The following is a 20,430-nucleotide window of genomic DNA, read 5'->3' on the forward strand; positions in this document are numbered from 1 at the left end:
AGACTAGACGCTGCTTCCTGTTTCCATAGACTCAGACTAGACACTGCTTCCTGTTTCCATAGACTCAGACTAGACACTGCTTCCTGTTTCCATAGACTCAGACTAGACACTGCTTCCTGTTTCCATAGACTCAGACTAGACCCTGCTTCCTGTTTCCATAGAATCAGACTAGACCCTGCTTCCTGTTTCCATAGACTCAGACTAGACACTGCTTCCTGTTTCCATAGACTCAGACTAGACGCTGCTTCCTGTTTCCATAGACTCAGACTAGATGCTGCTTCCTGTTTCCATAGACTCAGACTAGACACTGCTTCCTGTTTCCATAGACTCAGACTAGACGCTGCTTCCTGTTTCCATAGACTCAGACTAGACACTGCTTCCTGTTTCCATAGACTCAGACTAGATGCTGCTTCCTGTTTCCATAGACTCAGACTGGACGCTGCTTCCTGTTTCCATAGACTCAGACTAGATACTTAAGTCATTTTGAGATTTCAAGATTTGTGTTCAAGGAATTTTGTCTAAAATGTGAACACAAATAGATAAACAAAATATATTATGGGTATGAGTAGGGATTGTTGTGGTGCTGTACTGGAATAGTGTGTGAGAGAGGGAAAAGGTAAACAAAAGGTGTGTGTGTGTGTGTGTGTGTTAGCATGTGTATGTATGTATGTATATACTCGTGAGTGTGTGTGTTTGTGTGTGTGTGCGCGTGTGCATCCATGCAAGCAAGCGTGAGCATGATGTGGTTTCATGTATATGTACATGTGTGCTCATGTGTGTGTGGATTCATGTGTGTGTGTGTGTGTGGGGGGGGGGGGGGGTCATGTGTATGTATGTACATGTGTGTGTGTATAGTGACAGTCCATCTGTTCTATCTTAGTCTATAGTGAGCTGTCTGTCAGACCCAGTTTCATGGCTTCTCCACTGATGAGCCAGATTCCTCTCCTCTCTCTTTCCTCTCCTCTCTCTCTTCTTCCTTCTCAACCTTAATAATAGAGGATGAGCTTGCGGCTTGCGTTGAAAATGTCAAAGTGAAGTTATGGATTCTCTCCCTCTCCCTCCCTCCCTCCCTCCCTCCCTCCCTCTCTCTCTCTCTCTCTCTCTCTCTCTCTCTCTCTCTCTCTCTCTCTCTCTCTCTCTCTCTCTCTCTCTCTCTCTCTCTCTCTCTCTCTCTATCTCTCTATCTCTCTATCTCTCTCTCTCTCTCCATCTCCATCCCCCTCTCCCCCCTCTCCCTCCCCCCCCTCTCTCTCCATCAGAACCATGTGAACCCTGCAGTAGACTTCACTCAGATCCCTCCCGGGATGCTCGCCCTGGACAACATGCTGTACTTCGCCCGACACCACCAAGACGCCTACATTAGGGTGAGCGCACACACGCACACAGAGGTTCCCGGTTCGATTTCCGGGCAGCGTGTCGAAGTGTCCTTGAGCAAGACACTCCCGATGAGCAGGTCGGCACCTTGCACGGTCGCCTCCGCCGTCGGTGTGTGAATGTGTGAGTGAACGGGTGAACTGTGAGGAACAAATTGTATATAAATGCAGCTATTTAACCATTTTATAGATAACGTCCCTGTAATCCAACACTGATGAGACTGCCGCCCCAACGTTCCTTTTCCTACTGAACACAGGAGTTGAGTTGAGTTTATTTTATCTCGAATAATCAACCATATAAAAACACAATACAAATTATAAACTAAAGAAACAAATTTACAATGAAATCTTACATTCTTCATTAAATGATCAACAATTGAGTTCATCATCATCATCATCATCATCATCATCATTTATTTATTCGTACATGGAATTACCACAGTCCAACAGTACATATTCATATAATTCACCAAATCCCATGGCCGAAAGGAACAGGAAGAAGAAAAATTCTTATATATACCTGCCCCTACACACACACAACACACCGATAGACTTATTGCGTAAAACCAAACAGAATATACCCATTTTGCAAAAATGGAAACATCAACACAACCAAATTAAATCAACATAAATAAACCCATTTTATTTAGAGTTCGAGAAGGAGCAGAAGGAAGCAAATGCTTATCTAGTCCTGCCCCTTTCTCACAATATCATACTTAAACATAATCTCTTACAAACATAAAATAACAAACAAAATAAATAAACATAAAAAAAATAATTAAAAAAAATAACCCAAATAGAAATCAAAATATATAAAATAACTATTTTAGAGCTCCTCTATTTTTTTCTATTTTAGAGAGTTTTCCTATATCTATTTTTTTAACTGTCCAATGTTCTTGCTCATTTTTGTTTCTTCATCTAAGCCATTCCACAGGATTACACCACAGACTGAAATACACAAACATTTAAGAGTAGTGCTAGAGAAGCTGTTTCTGTTTCTACTGAACTCAGGAGAAGCTGTTTCTGTTTCTACTGAGAAGCTGTTTCTGTTTCTACTGAACTCAGGAGAAGCTGCTTCTGTTTCTACTGAGAAGCTGTTTCTGTTTCTACTGAACTCAGGAGAAGCTGCTTCTGTTTCTACTGAGAAGCTGTTTCTGTTTCTACTGAGAAGCTGTTTCTGTTTCTACTGAACTCAGGAGAAGCTGCTTCTGTTTCTGTAGTAGAAGCCGGTCCTTTCTCATTCCCTCTGGGTAGATTCTAGGCCTGGGTTCGAAAAATCTATTCCCTGATCTATCGTCATTTGAATGAGCGATTATCGATTCATAAAATCCTAAAATCAAAAACTAAAAAATTATAATATATATATATTTTTTTATCCCCCAATTTAGTCGTGAATCGTGATGCCAATTCCCTTCCTGGTCGTTGCGCGCATTGCCCCACTGTCGGTCTGGGGAGGGTGTAGACCAGGGGTCGACAATTAAGTTTGGCCTCGTGATAGGAATTTTCCATTGGTTCTCCCAGCCCACGTGACAATTTCTAGCATTTCCATTGGCTATAGTGACAGACAGAGATAATGATTGTGGAAATACAACAAATCTACCAAACCACTTACTGAGACATCACCCAGACGTGACATATGCAAAAGCCAATGTTCCAATAAAAAGTACATTCATGTAACTGCTTGAGTCACTTCTTAATGTAAACATTGCTATTTTTAACAATGCAACATGTTAGAGGGTTCCTTGAACCATTTAAATTGTATAGCATTTAATTGAATTTAATCGGAAATCGAATAGATTCGGGACCTTGTGAATTGGAATCAAAACAATTATTTAGTATTTTTCTTTTTATTCTATTTCTTTTTGGGCTTTCTGTATTTTTGCTCCCATCCCAATTTAGTCATTAGAATTTAGCCTTCCTGGTCGTTGCGCGCATCGCCCCACTGTCGGCCTGGGGAGGGTGTAGAACTACCACATGCCTCCTCCGATACATGTGGAGTCGCCAGCCGCTTCTTTACACCTGACAGTGAGGAGTTTCACTGGGGGAACGTAACGCGTGCGGAGGTTCACGCTATTTCCCCCTGATCCCCTCCCTGCTGAACAGGCGCCCCGACCGACCAGTAGGAGTCGCAGTTTTACAACAACCAGGACACATACCCCACCGGCTCCCCACCCGCTAACACTGCCAATTGTGTTAGTATAGGGACGACTGACCAAGCCGGAGGTACCGCTGACAGCTGGATTCGATCCCAGAGTTTCTGCGGTGGTAGGCAAGTGCTTAGTCGCCAACGAATCGGAATATAATTGAATCGGAAATCGAATCGATTCGTGAAATCAGTGGCGATACCTGCAGTCCTAGTAGAACTGGGCCCGGGCAGCCTCTCTAATGGATTTTTATTTTTATTTGTATTACGGATCCCCATTAGCTGGTGCCATAGCAACCAGCTAGGCTTCCTGGGGTCCACACAAAAAAAACATACAAAAACAATTATTATTGCAAAACAAAATTATTAAAAGTCAGTACTCAACACACAATGCATAATGAAACTAACAATTAAGATGGCTAAAATTACATGCAAGCACAGACAAAAAAAAATATATATACTTTACAGTGTTAAATACAATTTAAGATTATTTTAAAAAGTGAATCTACAGTAAATGAAGCAGAGGTTTTGAGGCAGGTTATTCCAAAGAGTTAATGCTCTAAAAATAAAATATCTCCTTAAAGCGTTTGTTTTAGGACCTGGCAAATCAAGCTGCCCTCTACTGGAACCTCTAGTGTAATGCTCATGCACAGTATTACTAAAAACAACCTGTTTATGTATAAAAACAGGAGTTTTATATATATATATATATATAACATTTTATAATGAAATCCTGTACCAATATGAGGCCCTCCATCCTCCTTTTACAATAGAAGCAATCTAATTCAGTTCCGTCTCAACCTCGCAGCGATACAGCGGAATAACTTTGAGCGCCACCGTCGTCTTAAAGTGACGGGCGACATGATTTTATACTCCTGGCAAATTGATTTACAGGATTCATGTTCTCGCTCGAGTGAAGGTGGGACGTCACGTCTGGGACCTGGACGTCATCCAACAGCGCTAGTGTTTGAGGGACGTGTGTGTGTGTGTGTGTGTGTGTGTGTGTGTGTGTGTGTGTGTGTGTGTGTGTGTGTGTGTGTGTGTGTGTGTGTGTGTGTGTGTGTGTGTGTGTGTGTGTGTGTGTGTGTGTGTGTGTGTGTGTGTGTGTGTGTGTGTGTGTGTGTGTGTGTGTGTGTGTGTGTGTGTGTGTGTGTGTGTGTGTGTGTGTGTGTGTGTGTGTGTGTGTGTTAGGGCTGGACGGCATGGTCTAAAATTGATATCACGGTATAATTTGAAGCATAGACGGTAACGTTATATATCACTGTATATTCATTTATCTTAAAATGTCTATATAAATGCTTCTGAAGGGGTAAAACATTGTACTCTTGTATTACTAGGACATATTTCACATAGTACAGAGGTATTTTAAGAAAATGTATTGTGCAAAACTGCAATATAAAAATGCAAAAAAAATTCCTCCATCTCTGAAAAACACTTTTTTCATGAAATACAATCAAATCAAGCGGCACAACGTGAAAATAAAAACGACTGCAGGACAGGAGGTTTCTTTCCCTCAAACAACTCAAACACAATAAAACTCCAACATAACTTAACTTTAGTGTACATGTTTGACAACGTAGAGAGAGAGAGAGCGAGAGAGCGTGATGTAATAGGTTTGAGCGTCCTAAGTTGCCGTAGTTGATGATGTCACACCAGGATGTCATTGTCAACACACAGTTGGAAACAGCCCGATGGGTAAAGCAATATAAAGAAACGAATAGCCAATAAATGTGAAGTTATCTTTGAACTTCTGTTGTCAAGTCAAGCCTCGTCAATATAACCCCCCCCCCCCCCCCCCTTTCCTCACTAATGGAACTGGTGCCGCGGAGTCACGTTAGAACGTTAGCTTAGCGGCTAATGTTAGCCCGTTGCTGCGCTAAAGCAAGTCTCCTCTCAGCCTCCTTAGCCAAATTGAAATGACAAAACTATATGGCAAGTGGAGAAAAACTCTGTACAATTAAACACTATGCAACGACCACTGCAAACGTGGAGTGAATCGTCAAGTAACGCTAACGTCATTGCTACTTTAGAGCTGCTCTAGTCTATCGGTCACAAGGTATAGTCAAAATCCATACCGTAGCGCAAATTCATACCGTTTATACGTATACCATTTATACCGTCGACCCCCCCCGTGTGTGTGTGTGTGTGTGTCTTCTATCTCTAAAATAGTGTGTGTTTCTTTCTATCTCTAAAATAGTGTGTGTGTCTTTCTATCTCTAAAATAGTGTGTGTGTCTGTCTCTCTTTCTATCTCTAAAATAGTTTGTCTGTCTCTCTTTCTATCTCTAAAATAGTGTGTGTGTCTGTCTCTCTTTCTATCTCTAAAATAGTTTGTCTGTCTCTCTTTCTATCTCTAAAATAGTGTGTGTGTGTGTGTCTCTTTCTATCTCTAAAATAGTGTGTGTGTGTGTCTGTCTCTCTTTCTATCTCTAAAATAGTTTGTGTCTGTCTGTCTCTCTCTTTCTACCTCTAAAATAGTGTGTGTGTGTGTGTGTGTGTGTGTGTGTGTGTGTGTGTGTGTGTGTGTGTCTCTTTCTATCTGTAAAATAGTGTGTGTGTGTGTGTCTGTGTGTGTCTTTTTCTATCTCTAAAATAGTGTGTGTGTGTGTGTGTGTGTGTCTGTCTCTCTTTCTATCTCTAAAATAGTGTGTGTGTGTCTGTCTCTCTCTTTCTACCTCTAAAATAGTGTGTGTGTGTGTCTCTTTCTATCTCTAAAATAGTGAGTGTGTGTGTCTGTGTGTGTCTCTTTCTATCTCTAAAATAGTGAGTGTGTGTGTCTGTGTGTGTCTTTTTCTATCTCTAAAATTGTGTGTGTGTCTCTTTCTATCTCTAAAAGTGTGTGTGTGTGTGTGTGTGTGTGTGTGTGTGTGTGTGTGTGTGTGTGTGTGTGTGTGTGTGTGTGTGTGTGTGTGTGTGTGTGTGTGTGTGTGTGTGTGTGTGTGTGTGTGTGTGTGTGTGTGTGTGTGTGTGTGTGTGTGTGTGTGTGTGTGTGTGTGTGTGTGTGTGTGTGTGTGTGTGTGTGTGTGTGTGTGTGTGTGTGTGTGTGTGTGTGTGTGCGTGCGTGCGTGCGTGCGTGCGTGCGTGCGTGCGTGTGTGTGTCTTTCGATCTCTAAAATAGCGTGTGTCTGTCTTTTTGACCCAGGGCTTGAACCTGGTGATCTTCCGATCATGGCTCCGGAGCTCTACTCATGTATGTATGTATTGATTGATTGATTGATTGATTGATTGTCTGTCTGTGTTTTCAGATTGTTCTGGAGAACAGCAGCCGGGAGGACAAACACGAGTGTCCGTTTGGGCGAAGCAGCATTGAGCTGACCAAGATGCTGTGTGAGATCCTCAAAGTGGGAGAGCTGCGTGAGTTCCTCGTGACCGACACACACCTTCAAATACAATGTACTTGTAAAGGCCCGACAACACACGTTAATGTCCCCCTGGGCCGGACACGTCTTCTTTAAACAAGTCGAGAAGAAACATCACAATAAATCAAGAGCAAAACTAAAAAACACCATGAAATCCAAAATAAAATGTAAAATAAATGAATGCAACACTCCCAGACATACCCCACGCGAAGGTAAGTGAAAAACTCACTAAAAACCGAGCAATAGGAAAAAAGCACCACAGGCAATGTGGAGGAGAGAAACCTTAGAAGGGCCGTTCAAGGGGGATCTACCTTCTTAGATGTCGGTGATAGTAGTGTTGCTATAAAACAGGCGAAACAGTTGGTAAGTACGGTATGTACATGAATGAATGAAAACGTTTATTTAAAATGGACACCACAGCTACATTGGACCAGCCACAGTGGACAGACCAGATGCGTTGTTTTTCCTAAAAGATATAATAAAATTAACAGTAAAATACAGAATTTAAATCACAAATCAGAAAAAAATATTTTCCAGAGCAAGAGTCCATGATCAAAACAACAAAACACAAATATGGACATGCAATAGCAACGGGGGTACATAAGAACATTTTGAGAGATTGGAAATAGAATAGAGTTAATGACGGATCCAGGCCAGTGGTTCTCAACCAACATCGTCATCTCCAGTGTTCTTATAGTCCTTGTGTTGGGTTGGTGAAATAGCCGTCATCGATTGGCTCCGAGAGGCTGTTTTAGAAGTGAGCCACAATCTGATTGGACTAATCCCCCCGCAAGCCTGTCTGAGCTGGAGATACTGCTTGACTGCAGTAAAAACATGACCGCTTTCTCACAGGGATAACGGGAGCCTTTCTTTCAAGTCTGTTTATTTAACAGAAAACGATAATAGTTTTCGAAGTAGTAGTAATAGTGGTAGTAGTAATAGTAATAGTGGTAGTGGTAGTGGTAGTAATAGTAATGGTAGTGGTAGTGGTAGTGGTAGTAATAGTAATGGTAGTAGTAGTAGTAGTAGTAGTAATAGTAATGGTAGTGGTAGTTGTTATGAAGGATCAGATTAAACCGAGTATATATATTTATTTATTGATATATATTGAATAGTATTTGTATATCGTTTGATATCCCTTGTATATTCCTTGTACATATACACGGAATATCCCTTTAGCCTACTATAGCCCATAATAGTTCATTCTCTTATTGGACAAAAGGACCAGGCGCCAGGGGACCAGCCCCTGGCGTCAAGTTCAAAGGTACCGACGAGACATGTCCGTACTAGCCCCGGCTCCGCTCAGGGATACGGCTACCGAAATGAGAGTGGCACTATTTGTTCACCGTGCATATAAATATGGCGCAAGTAAATGTAGAAGTCCTCTTATCCCTTAGTCCTTTACCCTTCTACCCAACTTAGTAACAGAACGTGAAGCCTCACCCACGATACCGCGTGCGGTGAAGTATGGCCTGTTTGGCCTTAGAATAGCATCGAGACCTCGTGCGAATTAATAGCTGAATTGTCAGAGTTTGGCACTGTACCGTCGAGTGCGACGTATTTCTATTAAGTAATAATAGTCTATCGTGTATGGTGCATCGTGCGGTTAGAGTTCTAAAGTGACCAGCATCTCCAACGCTTCCTCGTGTTATCTAGAGTCTTAACCAGGCTGGGCCGACCACATGGCGCCTTCATCCGAGGAGATCTAGACGAGGACCGAGGGACATGTACACTGGATTACCTACCCGACGACTGCTGAGCCCTATGCGGCTGGAATATATTTGCTTTGGTACTGTGATTTGTGGAGCGGATAATCGCCGACGCCTGTGAGTGTTGGATTTACCCCCGAGAGGAGTCAAGTTGAGTCGGCGCTCAGAGAGACTGAGGTCGCCTAGCTTCTTCTTCATTGTGGAGCTACAGCCTACAAGAGAACCAAGGTGTATTCATCTGCGGATCAAGAGTCTACTGCACTGTCTTCTGTACTTGAAGTCTCCCTAGATATCGTTGACCAGACGGTCTACTACCGACGGCTCTCCTACCCCCCTTACCGGCTTACAACCGGGAGGACCCCTTCCAGAATATCCTGCTATATCATTAAGAGTACCATAGATTTAATTCCCTAAGAGCCAGGTTGTATACTTGCTTCCTGCGTAACCAGAGATTGGACATTCAGTGTTGATTTGCCTACGAGTACTAATTTGCCTTACAAGTGCATTCAAATCATAAATGTAATAGTAACTATCATATGTACCTTTTGCTATATTAAATATTTGATTATTACCTTTGTGTGGAACCGATTTCATTGTGGGAAAGTGTTCATCATATTTAGATATCGTGTACTGTATGGCCAGTAGTTAAAGTACATAAAGCGGTAGTGGTTTAATGATACCATACTTATCAATACAGTCAGGGAATTGTACCCCTCAGTTACAGTAGTGGTAGTGGTAGTAATAGTAATAGTAATGGTAGTTGTAACTGAGGGGTACAATTCCCTGACTGTATTGAGAGTATGGTATTATTAAACCACTACTTTGATTTGAAGTCTTTATTTCGAACATGCAATGAATACAACAAACAATAACAAAAAAGAAAAACAACTCAATCTGCATGTTCGAAAAGGAGTAGGAAGAAGTATACACTTATTTAATCCTACCCCTTTTCCACTACTCAAATGAGTGTACTATTTTAAACATAAAAAAGAAAAGAAAAGAAAAGAAAAAAAAAATATATATATATATATGCAAAACAAAAAACAAAAACTATATATGTATAAAATAAAATAAAATAGAAAACAAAATAAAAATGTAAACACCCGTGAATATCAAGTCCCTTCTTCATCCCTGTACCTTGTGAACATAATTTCCTTATACATCAGTTTGAATTGTCTCATGTTTGGACATTGCTTTAGCACCACATTTAGACTGTTCCACAGTTTCACTCCACATATTGAGATGCAGTGTTTTCTCATGGTAGTGCGTACGTTTAGCACCTTTAAATTGTGTTCTCCCCTCAGATTATAACCCCCCTCCCTATCAAAGAACAATTCTTGAATGTACTTAGTTATGTACTTTAATTACTGGCCATACAGTACACGGTATATATGGTGAACACCCACACAATAATACGGCTTAACAAAGAAAGTCATATTTAGAAGTATTTATTAGCAGAGCAGCAATAGTAGGTTACAATATTGAGAATTATGAATTGCGCTTATATGGCGAAGAACACTTAAGTAGGTCAAGAGCGTAAGTCCATGAGCATATTACGATGGGTATAATTAATACCACCTGTAGCATAAGAATTATATAAGGCACACTCGTAGTCAGCTGGAGACACTAGGGGGGTTCCCTCCGGTTGTAAGCCAGCAGGGCAGAGGAATGTTCGGATGCAAAAGTCTGGATCAACGAGGAATAAATAAGCTCCAGCTACGGGAGGCGGTACATATACTCCCCTCGATCGGCAGACAAAAGCAGCAGCTATAATCCAGTATGCGCGACAGCATGGATGAAAGCCAGCCAGCCTCTTCCTAGAGACGGGCTTGAGTGATGCTCCTCACGGGTAGATCCCACACAGCAGTGGGGTAGACTGTTCTCTGCTCCAGCAGCCACAGTACCAAAAGCAATATAATCCAGCCGGAAAAGGCTCTGCATTCGCCGGTGTAGATTCTCCTGTGCACGGTACTTCACATTTAACTAGGTCGAACTTGACGTTATTTCACTAAACTCTGACACTTTTACTATCCTATTCGCACATATTATAAGTGCTCTATTTAGACGCAAAGTTGCTCACTTCACTTGGTCGTTGACTCGTGGTGAAGGCTTTAACGTTTGAGATAAGACGATACGTTACTTTGAACGAATGATGAACTGAATGAACTGATACTGAACGAACTGCTGCTGTTTCCACCTGCGCCGTATTTATACGTAAGGTGAATTATCTAGTGCCAACCTCAGTTCTGTCTCGTATTACTGCGCAAACCTGGACATGTTGAGACAAGCCTTGGCGGTGGCTTTGAACTTGCCATTGGGGGTATGGTCGTTGGCGCCTAGGGGTCGCTGTCCAATAGGAGAACGAATATTATGGTCTGGTTTGTACCTAGGTAAAGGGATATTCCGTGTATATATACAAAGAATATACAAGGGATATCAAACGATATACAAATATTATACAAGGTATCTCAAGTAATAAATATATATATTCGGTTTAATCTGACCCTTTGTAACAGTAGTGGTAGTAGTAGTAGTAGTAGTAGTAGTAGTAGTAGTAGTAGTAGTGGTGGGAGTGGTAGTAGTGGTAGTATTAGTAGTAGTGGTAGTAGTGGTTTTCTAGTAGAAACATCATAAAAACAAGTCTATGTTCTATAACAACCAAAGTTATGTCCACTTTCAGTCGTTAGAAGGCCATCTCAAAAGCTCTGAATAGCCCACTACGATGCACTATGATTTCATGCTCCCAACAGTTTGAAATACAACATCAATTTTGGATATAACTTGTGAAACTACTGACCCAATCTCACCAATGAACATGAACGTCCACAGGTTGCATAAAGTTTTTTACGAATGTGTTGGTTGATGTAAATAAACATTATTCATGGTGACCGACACGGCTGCCTATCTGATGTAGATGCATTGCCACCGCTGTGTCACCGAGGCCATGCTAACACCACAGACGAACCACTACTAGTCTCCAACAATGCACAGTGTCGAGTGGTAGTGGTTTTGAATGGTTTTCACTCCTCTTTCTGTGAAACCCCTAATACACAAGCATGCGTGCATGTGCACACACGCAAACGCACACACACACACACTGATGCACCCGCATAGACGCACTGTACACCGGTTACCCCGCTGTTACGATGAAAGCAGCCATTATCCTCAGTGGTTGATTTCATTAGCGATGCTCTGAGCCCCCCTGCAGAGCCCTCCTCACAGTCTAGACCCTGTAGGCAGTGTTGTAGTACGAGTCCTGGACTGACTTTCAGGACTTGTGACTCGACTTGGACTTGAGCACTGATGACTCAGACTTGGACTTGGACTCGAGCATTGACTGCATTCGGACTCGGAAGGTGCAGGCTCGGACTTGTTAATTGATGAATACAGTTCTTTTTTTGGTAATAGGCCCTAATCATTTGGCATAAGATATTGATGGCTAGTGCATTTGTTTGGCTATTGTGTCAAAAAGTAAATAAACTCCCTTTGAAACGGTGACCGCTGTGTCATTTATGTTTAATGTAGACCTTTTTGTATTTGTATGTCAGCTCTTTGACTGCCAGAGTGGAGTGCACTCAACCTTGATGACTCGGACTCGGACTCTGACTAGGGTAATGGGGACTCGACTCGGACTCGACTCTGGCTCTTCTTTGGTGACTCAGACTCGGACTCGAACACTGGGGACTCTCGACTCGACTCGGACTCGAGATTTAGTGACCCGACTACAACACTGCCTGTAAGGAAATAGGCTGCGCGGTGAAGGAGGTTCTGGACTGTGTTCTACAGCGCCGGTAGTTCAAATCGTCGGTACCCGAGTATCAACCAGTACAGACTGAGATTCCATCCATTACTTTAATGACGATGACTCAGACTGTGCCATGACGCACATACTGTACACACACACACACACACACACACACACACACACACACACAATCTCATCATCCATTCACAAAACCACACGTTCAGATTTATGGTCCACCCCGGCCAGGTCGAAACAGTTCCACTTTTTATATTGATTTTGAACCGGGCATTCTCCTCCCCTCTTACTTATATGGTCCAGAAAGGTGTTCAGAGTAATTTATTCTTTTTATGTTTTTCAAAGTCTGCTCCTATTGTCTGTTCCCAATGTTCGTACTGAAATGGGAAAGGGAGCATTTAGTTATTCAGCTCCCTCGGCTTGGACCATGTTACAGAATGACCTGAAACTCTCTGGCTATCTATCACTGGATGATTTTAAATGCCTCATGAAGGGACTAGAGGCTGAATCAATGGTCTGTGGTTGTTTTGATTTGCCCTAATAGTCTATTGTTGCTGCCTGCCCTGCTAGGTTGCCTCTGGCTCTGTTATTGGTTGTTTAGTGTGTTTGTGTCATTTGTTGTTGTTTTTTGTATTTATGTGCAACTTTTGTATTCCTTTGCTGCAGCTTGTTTATTGCGAGCATGGGGGTGATGTAGAACACAAGTAAACATGCCCTTGTGTTTCACTTTGATTGGTCTATATACAATCTTCCTCAAAATCTAACAAGCCAACTGCCCGTCAACTGACTTTAAAGGTTAGAGAAGCGGGCTTGTGACCTTCCGCCGGTTCAAATCCCCACAGTATGGCAGGAAAAATGAAGTGGCGAAGTGAATGAATAACACTCTCTCGTCTCTCAATACCAACCACTGAAGTGCCCACGAGCAAGGCACTTAACCCCCAAACTGCTCCAGTGGAGCTTCTCAGTGGTCAACAGTGTCAGACTGTGGTTGTACTGGGCAGCTCCTAGTGGTCAACAATGTCAGACTGTGGTTGTACTGGGCAGCTCCTAGTGGTCAACAGTGTCAGACTGTGGTTGTACTGGGCAGCTCCTAGTGGTCAACAGTGTCAGACTGTGGTTGTACTGGGCAGCTCCTAGTGGTCAACAGTGTCAGACTGTGGTTGTACTGGGCAGCTCCTAGTGGTCAACAATGTCAGACTGTGGTTGTACTGGGCAGCTCCTAGTGGTCAACAATGTCAGACTGTGGTTGTACTGGGCAGCTCCTAGTGGTCAACAGTGTCAGACTGTGGTTGTACTGGGCAGCTCCTAGTGGTCAACAATGTCAGACTGTGGTTGTACTGGGCAGCTCCTAGTGGTCAACAGTGTCAGACTGTGGTTGTACTGGGCAGCTCCTAGTGGTCAACAGTGTCAGACTGTGGTTGTACTGGGCAGCTCCTAGTGGTCAACAGTGCCAGACTGGTTGTACTGGCTGAAACGCTCCAGGGCCCACTTGAAAAAGAGACGTGAACCCGGTTAAATGAAGCATAAAAACAACAACAACAAAACAACAAAAGAGAGCTGTTTGCAAGAAATCTCTGCTGGATGTCTTTTAACTGCAGTTCAGACATTCACAAGTTTCAAGTTTCTTTAATAGTTGTCATACAGAAGTACAGAATACTTTCATACAAAATGCTTCTTACTGTTACGCTCCAGAGACTGTGCTAGACAAGATAGTATCAAATAACATAGTATAGCATGTAATTTAGAAGAAGAAAATGAGGTCACAGTGTTCGGTATAGACATATGTACAATGTTCTGAGTTACCATATAATATACAATACTATGCAGTGTACTAATGTACAGTACTATATAGTGCAAAGCAGAAATGGGATGAGGTACAATTTAGGTACAATTTACAGTAAGGTGTACGAGTTGTAGTGCAATCCTTCATCAATAAATATAAAGTGTGGGGAGTGGGTGCTACAGTGTGTTTGTTTAAAGTGGGTGTGTGCTATAAAGTGTGTGGAGTGGGTGCTACAGTGTGTTTGTTTAAAGTGAGTGTGTGCATGTGGATGTGTGTGCTATGTGCGTTTGGTGGTTGTTGTTGTGTAGTGTTCATTGTTCGTTTAGCAGCCTGATGGCCTGGGGATAGAAGCTTCTTCTGAGTCTTTCTGTGCTCGCCTTGAGACTCCGGTATCGCTTGCCTGACCGCAGCAGTTCAAAGAGGCAGTTGTTCGGGTGACTGGAGTCTTTAATGATTCTCTTAGCCTTGCCCTTGCAACGCTTGTTGTAAATGTTCTGGAGGGTGGGGAGCCCCCCTCCAATTGTGCGTTCGGCTGAACGTGTCACTCTTTGTAGTCTGCTTCGGTCTTGTGCAGTGCTATTCCCAAACCAGGAGGTGATGTTGCCGGTCAAGATGCTCTCTATTGTACATGAGTAGAAGTTCTTAAGGATCTTCTGACTGACTTGGAACTTCCTTAGGCGCCTGAGGAAGTAGAGGCGTTGTCGTGCCTTCTTCACAACACTGTCAATGTGTGTGGTCCATGTCAAGTCCTCGGATATGTAGGCTCCGAGGTACTTAAAGCTGTTGACTCACTCAACCGGTGCCCCGTCGATGCTGAGGGGGCTGTAGTCCTTGACCCCCGACCTCCTGAAGTCCACAATCATCTCCTTTGTTTTGCTGACGTTCAGGGAGAGGCTGTTTTCCTGGCACCATCCCGCCAGGACCTTGACCTCTTCCAGGTAGGCCCTCTCGTCGTTGGCAGAGATCAGGCCCACCACCACTGTGTCGTCAGCAAATTTGATGATTGTATTGCTACTCCGCTGAGCCACACAGTCGTGTGTGTACAGGGAGTAGAGGAGGGGACTCAGAACACAGCCCTGGGGGGCCCCTATGTTGAGGGTGATGGATGAGGAGGTGCAGTTGCCTGCTCTCACCACCTGGGGTCTGCCAGTCAGGAAGTCCAAGACCCACTGGCAGAGGTCATAGTTCAAGCCCAGGTCCCTGAGCTTGGCTATGAGTATGGAGGGGACTATGGTATTGAATGCCGAGCTGTAGTCGATGAATAGCATTCTCACATAGTTCCCCTGCCTCTTGTCCAGGTGTGATGCTGCTGTGTGCAGCACATGGGCTATGGCGTCCTCCGTGGACCTGTTGGGGCGGTATGCAAATTGCAGGGGGTCCATGTTGATGGGGAGGGAGGAGCAGATGTAGCCCTTTACTAGCTTCTCAAAGCACTTCATGGCTATGGAGGTGAGAGCTACAGGGCGGTAGTCGTTGAGGCAAGCAGGCTTGGATTTTTTGGGTACAGGGATAATAGTGGACTTCTTCAGGCAGGTGGGGATGACAGCCTGTTCTAAGGACAGGTTAAATATGTGAGTGAATACTGGGGCCAGTTGGTCGGCACAGACTTTTAGGACGCGGCCGGGGATGCCGTCCGGACCTGCTGCCTTCCTGATATTCACTTTTTTAAAGGTCCGCCTCACCTCATGCTCTGTTACCCTGAACACTGCGCCTCCATCAGCAGCCGACCCCCCCCCCCCCCCCTATTGCCGTGGCTTGTGAGCTGGTGTTGCTATTACCAGCATCAAACCTCGCATAGAAGGTATTGAGGTAATTTGCTAAGGAGATGTCACTGTTCAGTTTGAGGGAGGCGCCTTTGTAGTCTGTCATCGTTTTGAGCCCCTGCCACATAGCTCTAGAGTCAGCTTGTTCAAACTGGAGTTCAATTTTATCCCTGTAGCGCCGTTTGGCCTCTGACACTGTCCTCCTTACGTTGTATCGCGCCACCTTGTGGTCATTCATGTTGCCTGCCACTAGGCCGTCGTTGTATGCTTTGGTGCGCTCTCTCAGAGCTTCACGGACGGATTTGTCTACCCAGGGTTTTGATTTGGGTAAACTCTCATTTTGGTAGTGGGGATTGTTTCTTCCACCAAAGTACAAACATAGTCCAGCACTGTCTCCGTGTAGACATTAATGTTATCTGTGTCGCGGAACACATTCCAGTCTGTGCAGTGAAACGCAGACTGGAGCGTCTCCTCTGACGTCAAATCCCATTTCTGCACCTCTCGCGAGACTACAGGAGTACTTTTGATTCTCTGTTTGTACATTGGTGTACATGGCTATGACATCATTCCATTATATAAAACATTAAATAATAACATATTGCAACAGGAGCCTCCTGGTACTATGACGCATTTTTTTTTTTTTATCTACTTTTTCTCCCCATTTTTCTATTTTTCTCCCTTCCCCAATTTCGTATTGTCCAATTCTACCCTCCCCTGTCTCGAACGCTGTTAGGCCATGCCTCCCACAGGCTGGCTGTAATGTGGACGAAGCCTTGCATCACGTGTCCCCTCCGGTACTCGAGGAGGCAGCCGTCGCATCTTTTCACCTGCACAGCGTGATCTGTCAGCGGCGAGGGTCTGTGTGGGAGGGACACGCCGCCCCCGTCGCTTCCTGATTCTACTGCGCAGGCGCACCAACCGACCTGTAGGAGTCGCTGTCCACATGTCCGATCCCCACCCACCAGCTTCCCACCCCCTAATACTGCCAATTGTATTCGTATGAACGACCAGCCAAGCTGGTAGCAACGCCGAGAGCTGGGCTCGAACCCAGCATCTCCTGCGTAGGTGGCGAGCGCCTTGCCCGTACTATGACGCATTCTGTGTGAACGCAAAGTCATCCCCTCTCTCCCCCATTCTGTGTGATCGCAACGTCATCCCCTCTCTCCCCCATTCTGTGTGATCGCAACGTCATCCCCTCTCTCCCCCATTCTGTGTGATCGCAAAGTCATCCCCTCTCTCCCCCATTCTGTGTGATCGCAAAGTCATCCCCTCTCTCCCCCATTCTGTGTGATCGCAAAGTCATCCCCTCTCCCCCATTCTGTGTGATCGCAAAGTCATCCCCTCTCTCCCCCATTCTGTGTGATCGCAAAGTCATCCCCTCTCTCCCCCATTCTGTGTGATCGCAAAGTCATCCCCTCTCTCCCCCATTCTGTGTGATCGCAAAGTCATCCCCTCGCTCCCCCATTCTCTACGGGGCTGCCCTATAAAGCAGACATGGCTTAAAATACCTTTATTTATATATATATATATATGTACGTACAGTATGTAATGTCTACAGTGTGTTGGAGCAGAATGGAAGCAGTGACCTTGATTTGTGCTCCTGGACCTCTTTTATTCCCACCAGCGATCTTGAGACTAACCCTACCATTAATATTTATGATTAAATAAAAGGTGTGTGTGTGTGTGTGTGTGTGTGTGTGTGTGTGTGTGTGTGTGTGTGTGTGTGTGTGTGTGTGTGTGTGTGTGTGTGTGTGTGTGTGTGTGTGTGTGTGTGTGTGTGTGTGTGTGTGTGTGTGTGTGTGTGTGTGTGTGCGTGCGTGCGTGCGTGTACACACATGTGTGGGGGTGGGGGCTAGGGGCATTCTTCTTTTGAAGTTCAGAAATAGAGATTGTGGATGTTAATAATAGAAACACAGCTGACTGTATTATAGGAGTGTCGTACTTCTCGCTTTGTGGAGGTTTCTCTTTTTAAAGCGACGCCAACAGGTCGGCTCATCGGCTGTTCCGACTTTTATATACGTCGTTGAAATGAGATCAAAGATGGCACGCCCCAGAAAAGGTGCAGGTCATCGGTTTGTAAGAATAGACTTACGCTTCAGAGGCATAAAATAAGAATAGGATGAATACACCAAATGTTTTTTATGGTATATCGTTGTTATCTTTCCTAGTGATGTCCAGATTGATGGGCCACCGATCATTTATCGGCAGATATTTGGTGATTCCGATAATTGGTCAAATAAAATTGGCAAAATTGTTAGGCAATCACCTTTTCTTTGGTTGTTTTCGGTGCGACATTAACGGGCAGACATCAACGGACCGATAATACAATAAAGAGGTGGAGTAAGATAAAAATGAAATATGAACTAAGTTGAGCACAATATAATATAATTATGGAATACAATAAAATATAGGCCAGGGCTGTACAACTGTAAATAAAGAGGTTGAATAATATTAAATGGGATATAAACTAAATTAAATATAGCACAATAGAATATAGTACAATACAAATAAAATGGGACTAGGCCAGGGCTGTACAACTGGGCAGTTATGTGCAAAGATTATGAGTCAGTGAAGTATTAGGCTGGACAAGATATGCCTCCTAAAGTGTCTAAACCAGGGGTCGGCAACCTGCGACTCCGGAGCCGCATGCGGCTCTTTAGCCAATCAGCCAAAAAGAATTGTAATTTTTTTTTTATTATTATTATTATTATTATTATTATTATTATTATTATTATTATTATTATTATTATTATTATTATTATTATTATTATTATTATTATTATTATTATTATTATTATTTATTTTCTTATGTTTTAGATCGATGTCATACTGTGACACTGAAATGAAAAAATATTTCATCAACTAAAATATTTAGTCAACAAAAATATTTCATCAACTAAAATATACAGTACGTCACACCCCGCGCCTCTCCCTGCCGTCTGCAAGTGGCTAATCTTGAGTTTCCGACCCCCCAGTAAGCTAACCATGGATAAATCCAGAAAAAGGAAAGTCTGCAGAAAATAGAGGGTTTAATTCAGCGTGGACAGATTAATTTGCTTTCACGACTAACGATGCAGGCTTACCTGTATGCCTGATATGTGGTGCGAATTTTTTTCTTTTTATTTTATAGATTTTCCACAAATCAAGGAAGGACTCAAATATACCTGAATAGTTCAGGGTTTTATTTCAAAGTATGTCTACAGATGCCAGTGTTTTTTCTCCTTTTCTGTGTTTTATTTCAAAGTAGGTCTACACATGGTAGTCTTTTTTCAAAGTGGACTACTTTTTATTTTATAAATGTTCCACAAATAAGGGAACGACTCAAATATACCTGAATAGTTCAGGGTTTTATTTCAAAGTCGGTCTACAGACACCAGTGTTTTGTCTCCTCTTCTGTGTTTTATTTAAAAATAGGTCTACACAGCCAGTATTCTTTCTCCTCTTCATAAGAGTTTGAGGTTTTCCTTTGTTATAAGTATGTCCGATATTATCGGCCGACCGATATTATTGGCCGATATCGGCAGTAAAATGTGATATCGGAAAATATCGGTATCGGTTTAAAAAAAGAAAAAAACAATAACAATATTTGTTATATATATATCCAGTGAAATTATTAGTTACCTTAAATTATTCAGTTTTGGGGGGGGGAAAAAACCCTGCATATATCGGTATCGGTTGATATCGGTTGATATCGGTATCGGAAATTAAGAGTTGGACAATATCGGAATATCGGTATCGGTAAAAAAGCCAATATCGAGCATCCCTAGTTATAACAGGTAAAAACAGCAATAAAAAGTCAACATTTTTCTTTTTGTTGCTTTATAATTCCATTAATGCAACAAACTGTGTGCTATAAGTATAAAGTATAATAAATCGCAAATTACTTTGAGTATGCAATTGTCAGGCTTTTTATGCTAAATGTGGGGTATGCTTGGGGATACTGTATATAAAACGTTATACACTGTGTTATCTTCATTTTAAGGGTAAATAGGTTGTGCGGCTCCCTGAGCATTTTATTTTGTGGGACGGGGGAAACTGTGGCTCTTTTGATACTTCCTGGTCTAAACGAAAGTACAGGAAGTACAGGCTACAGGCGTTCCGGTTCTTGGAATACATAAACATGTAGCGGCGGTGCCTGAGAGTTTAACCCTTTCACTACCACACTACCAAAGGGTTAACCCTTTCACTGCGACAATACAGATGGTTAATAATTTGTTTCCAAAAGAGATACAAAAAAAAAGGTATATTGAGCAATTACGGTTAAACCAATAGAGACTGGAGAATATATTCAGTTATTTATATTTACTGTGTCCCAGATCCTAATGTTACCATTCATCACTGTCACCAGCTTCGCAAATATTTACACATGCACACACACACGCACGCACGCTATAATGCAATTTATCCCATGGGTAGGAGGAGGCGGGGCGCTCCAGTTCAGTCATTAGCTATGTTGTACCTTTGTAGAGCATACACACTCCATTACCGCTTCATATTACAAGACACACACACACACACACACACACACACACACACACTCA

The 20,430-nt window shown here is 43.0% G+C and overlaps 1 protein-coding gene across 1 annotated transcript in view; it reads left to right on the top strand.

Moving 5' to 3' along the window:
* elmo1 (engulfment and cell motility 1 (ced-12 homolog, C. elegans)) overlaps positions 1 to 20,430 on the top strand; it is a gene marked incomplete at its 5' end in the record, with an annotated part of 180,901 nt that overhangs the window by 45,190 nt on the left and 115,281 nt on the right. Inside the window, 2 exons of the mRNA XM_084312036.1 lie at positions 1,260 to 1,364; positions 6,761 to 6,869. Coding sequence (XP_084168162.1) covers positions 1,260 to 1,364; positions 6,761 to 6,869 — 214 coding nt within the window. The remainder of the gene's footprint in view (positions 1 to 1,259; positions 1,365 to 6,760; positions 6,870 to 20,430) is intronic.

The sequence above is a fragment of the Notolepis coatsorum genome (genome assembly GCF_963971535.1).
Source record: "Notolepis coatsorum genome assembly, chromosome: 4".
In the NCBI taxonomy this organism is placed as follows: Eukaryota; Metazoa; Chordata; class Actinopteri; order Aulopiformes; family Paralepididae; genus Notolepis; species Notolepis coatsorum.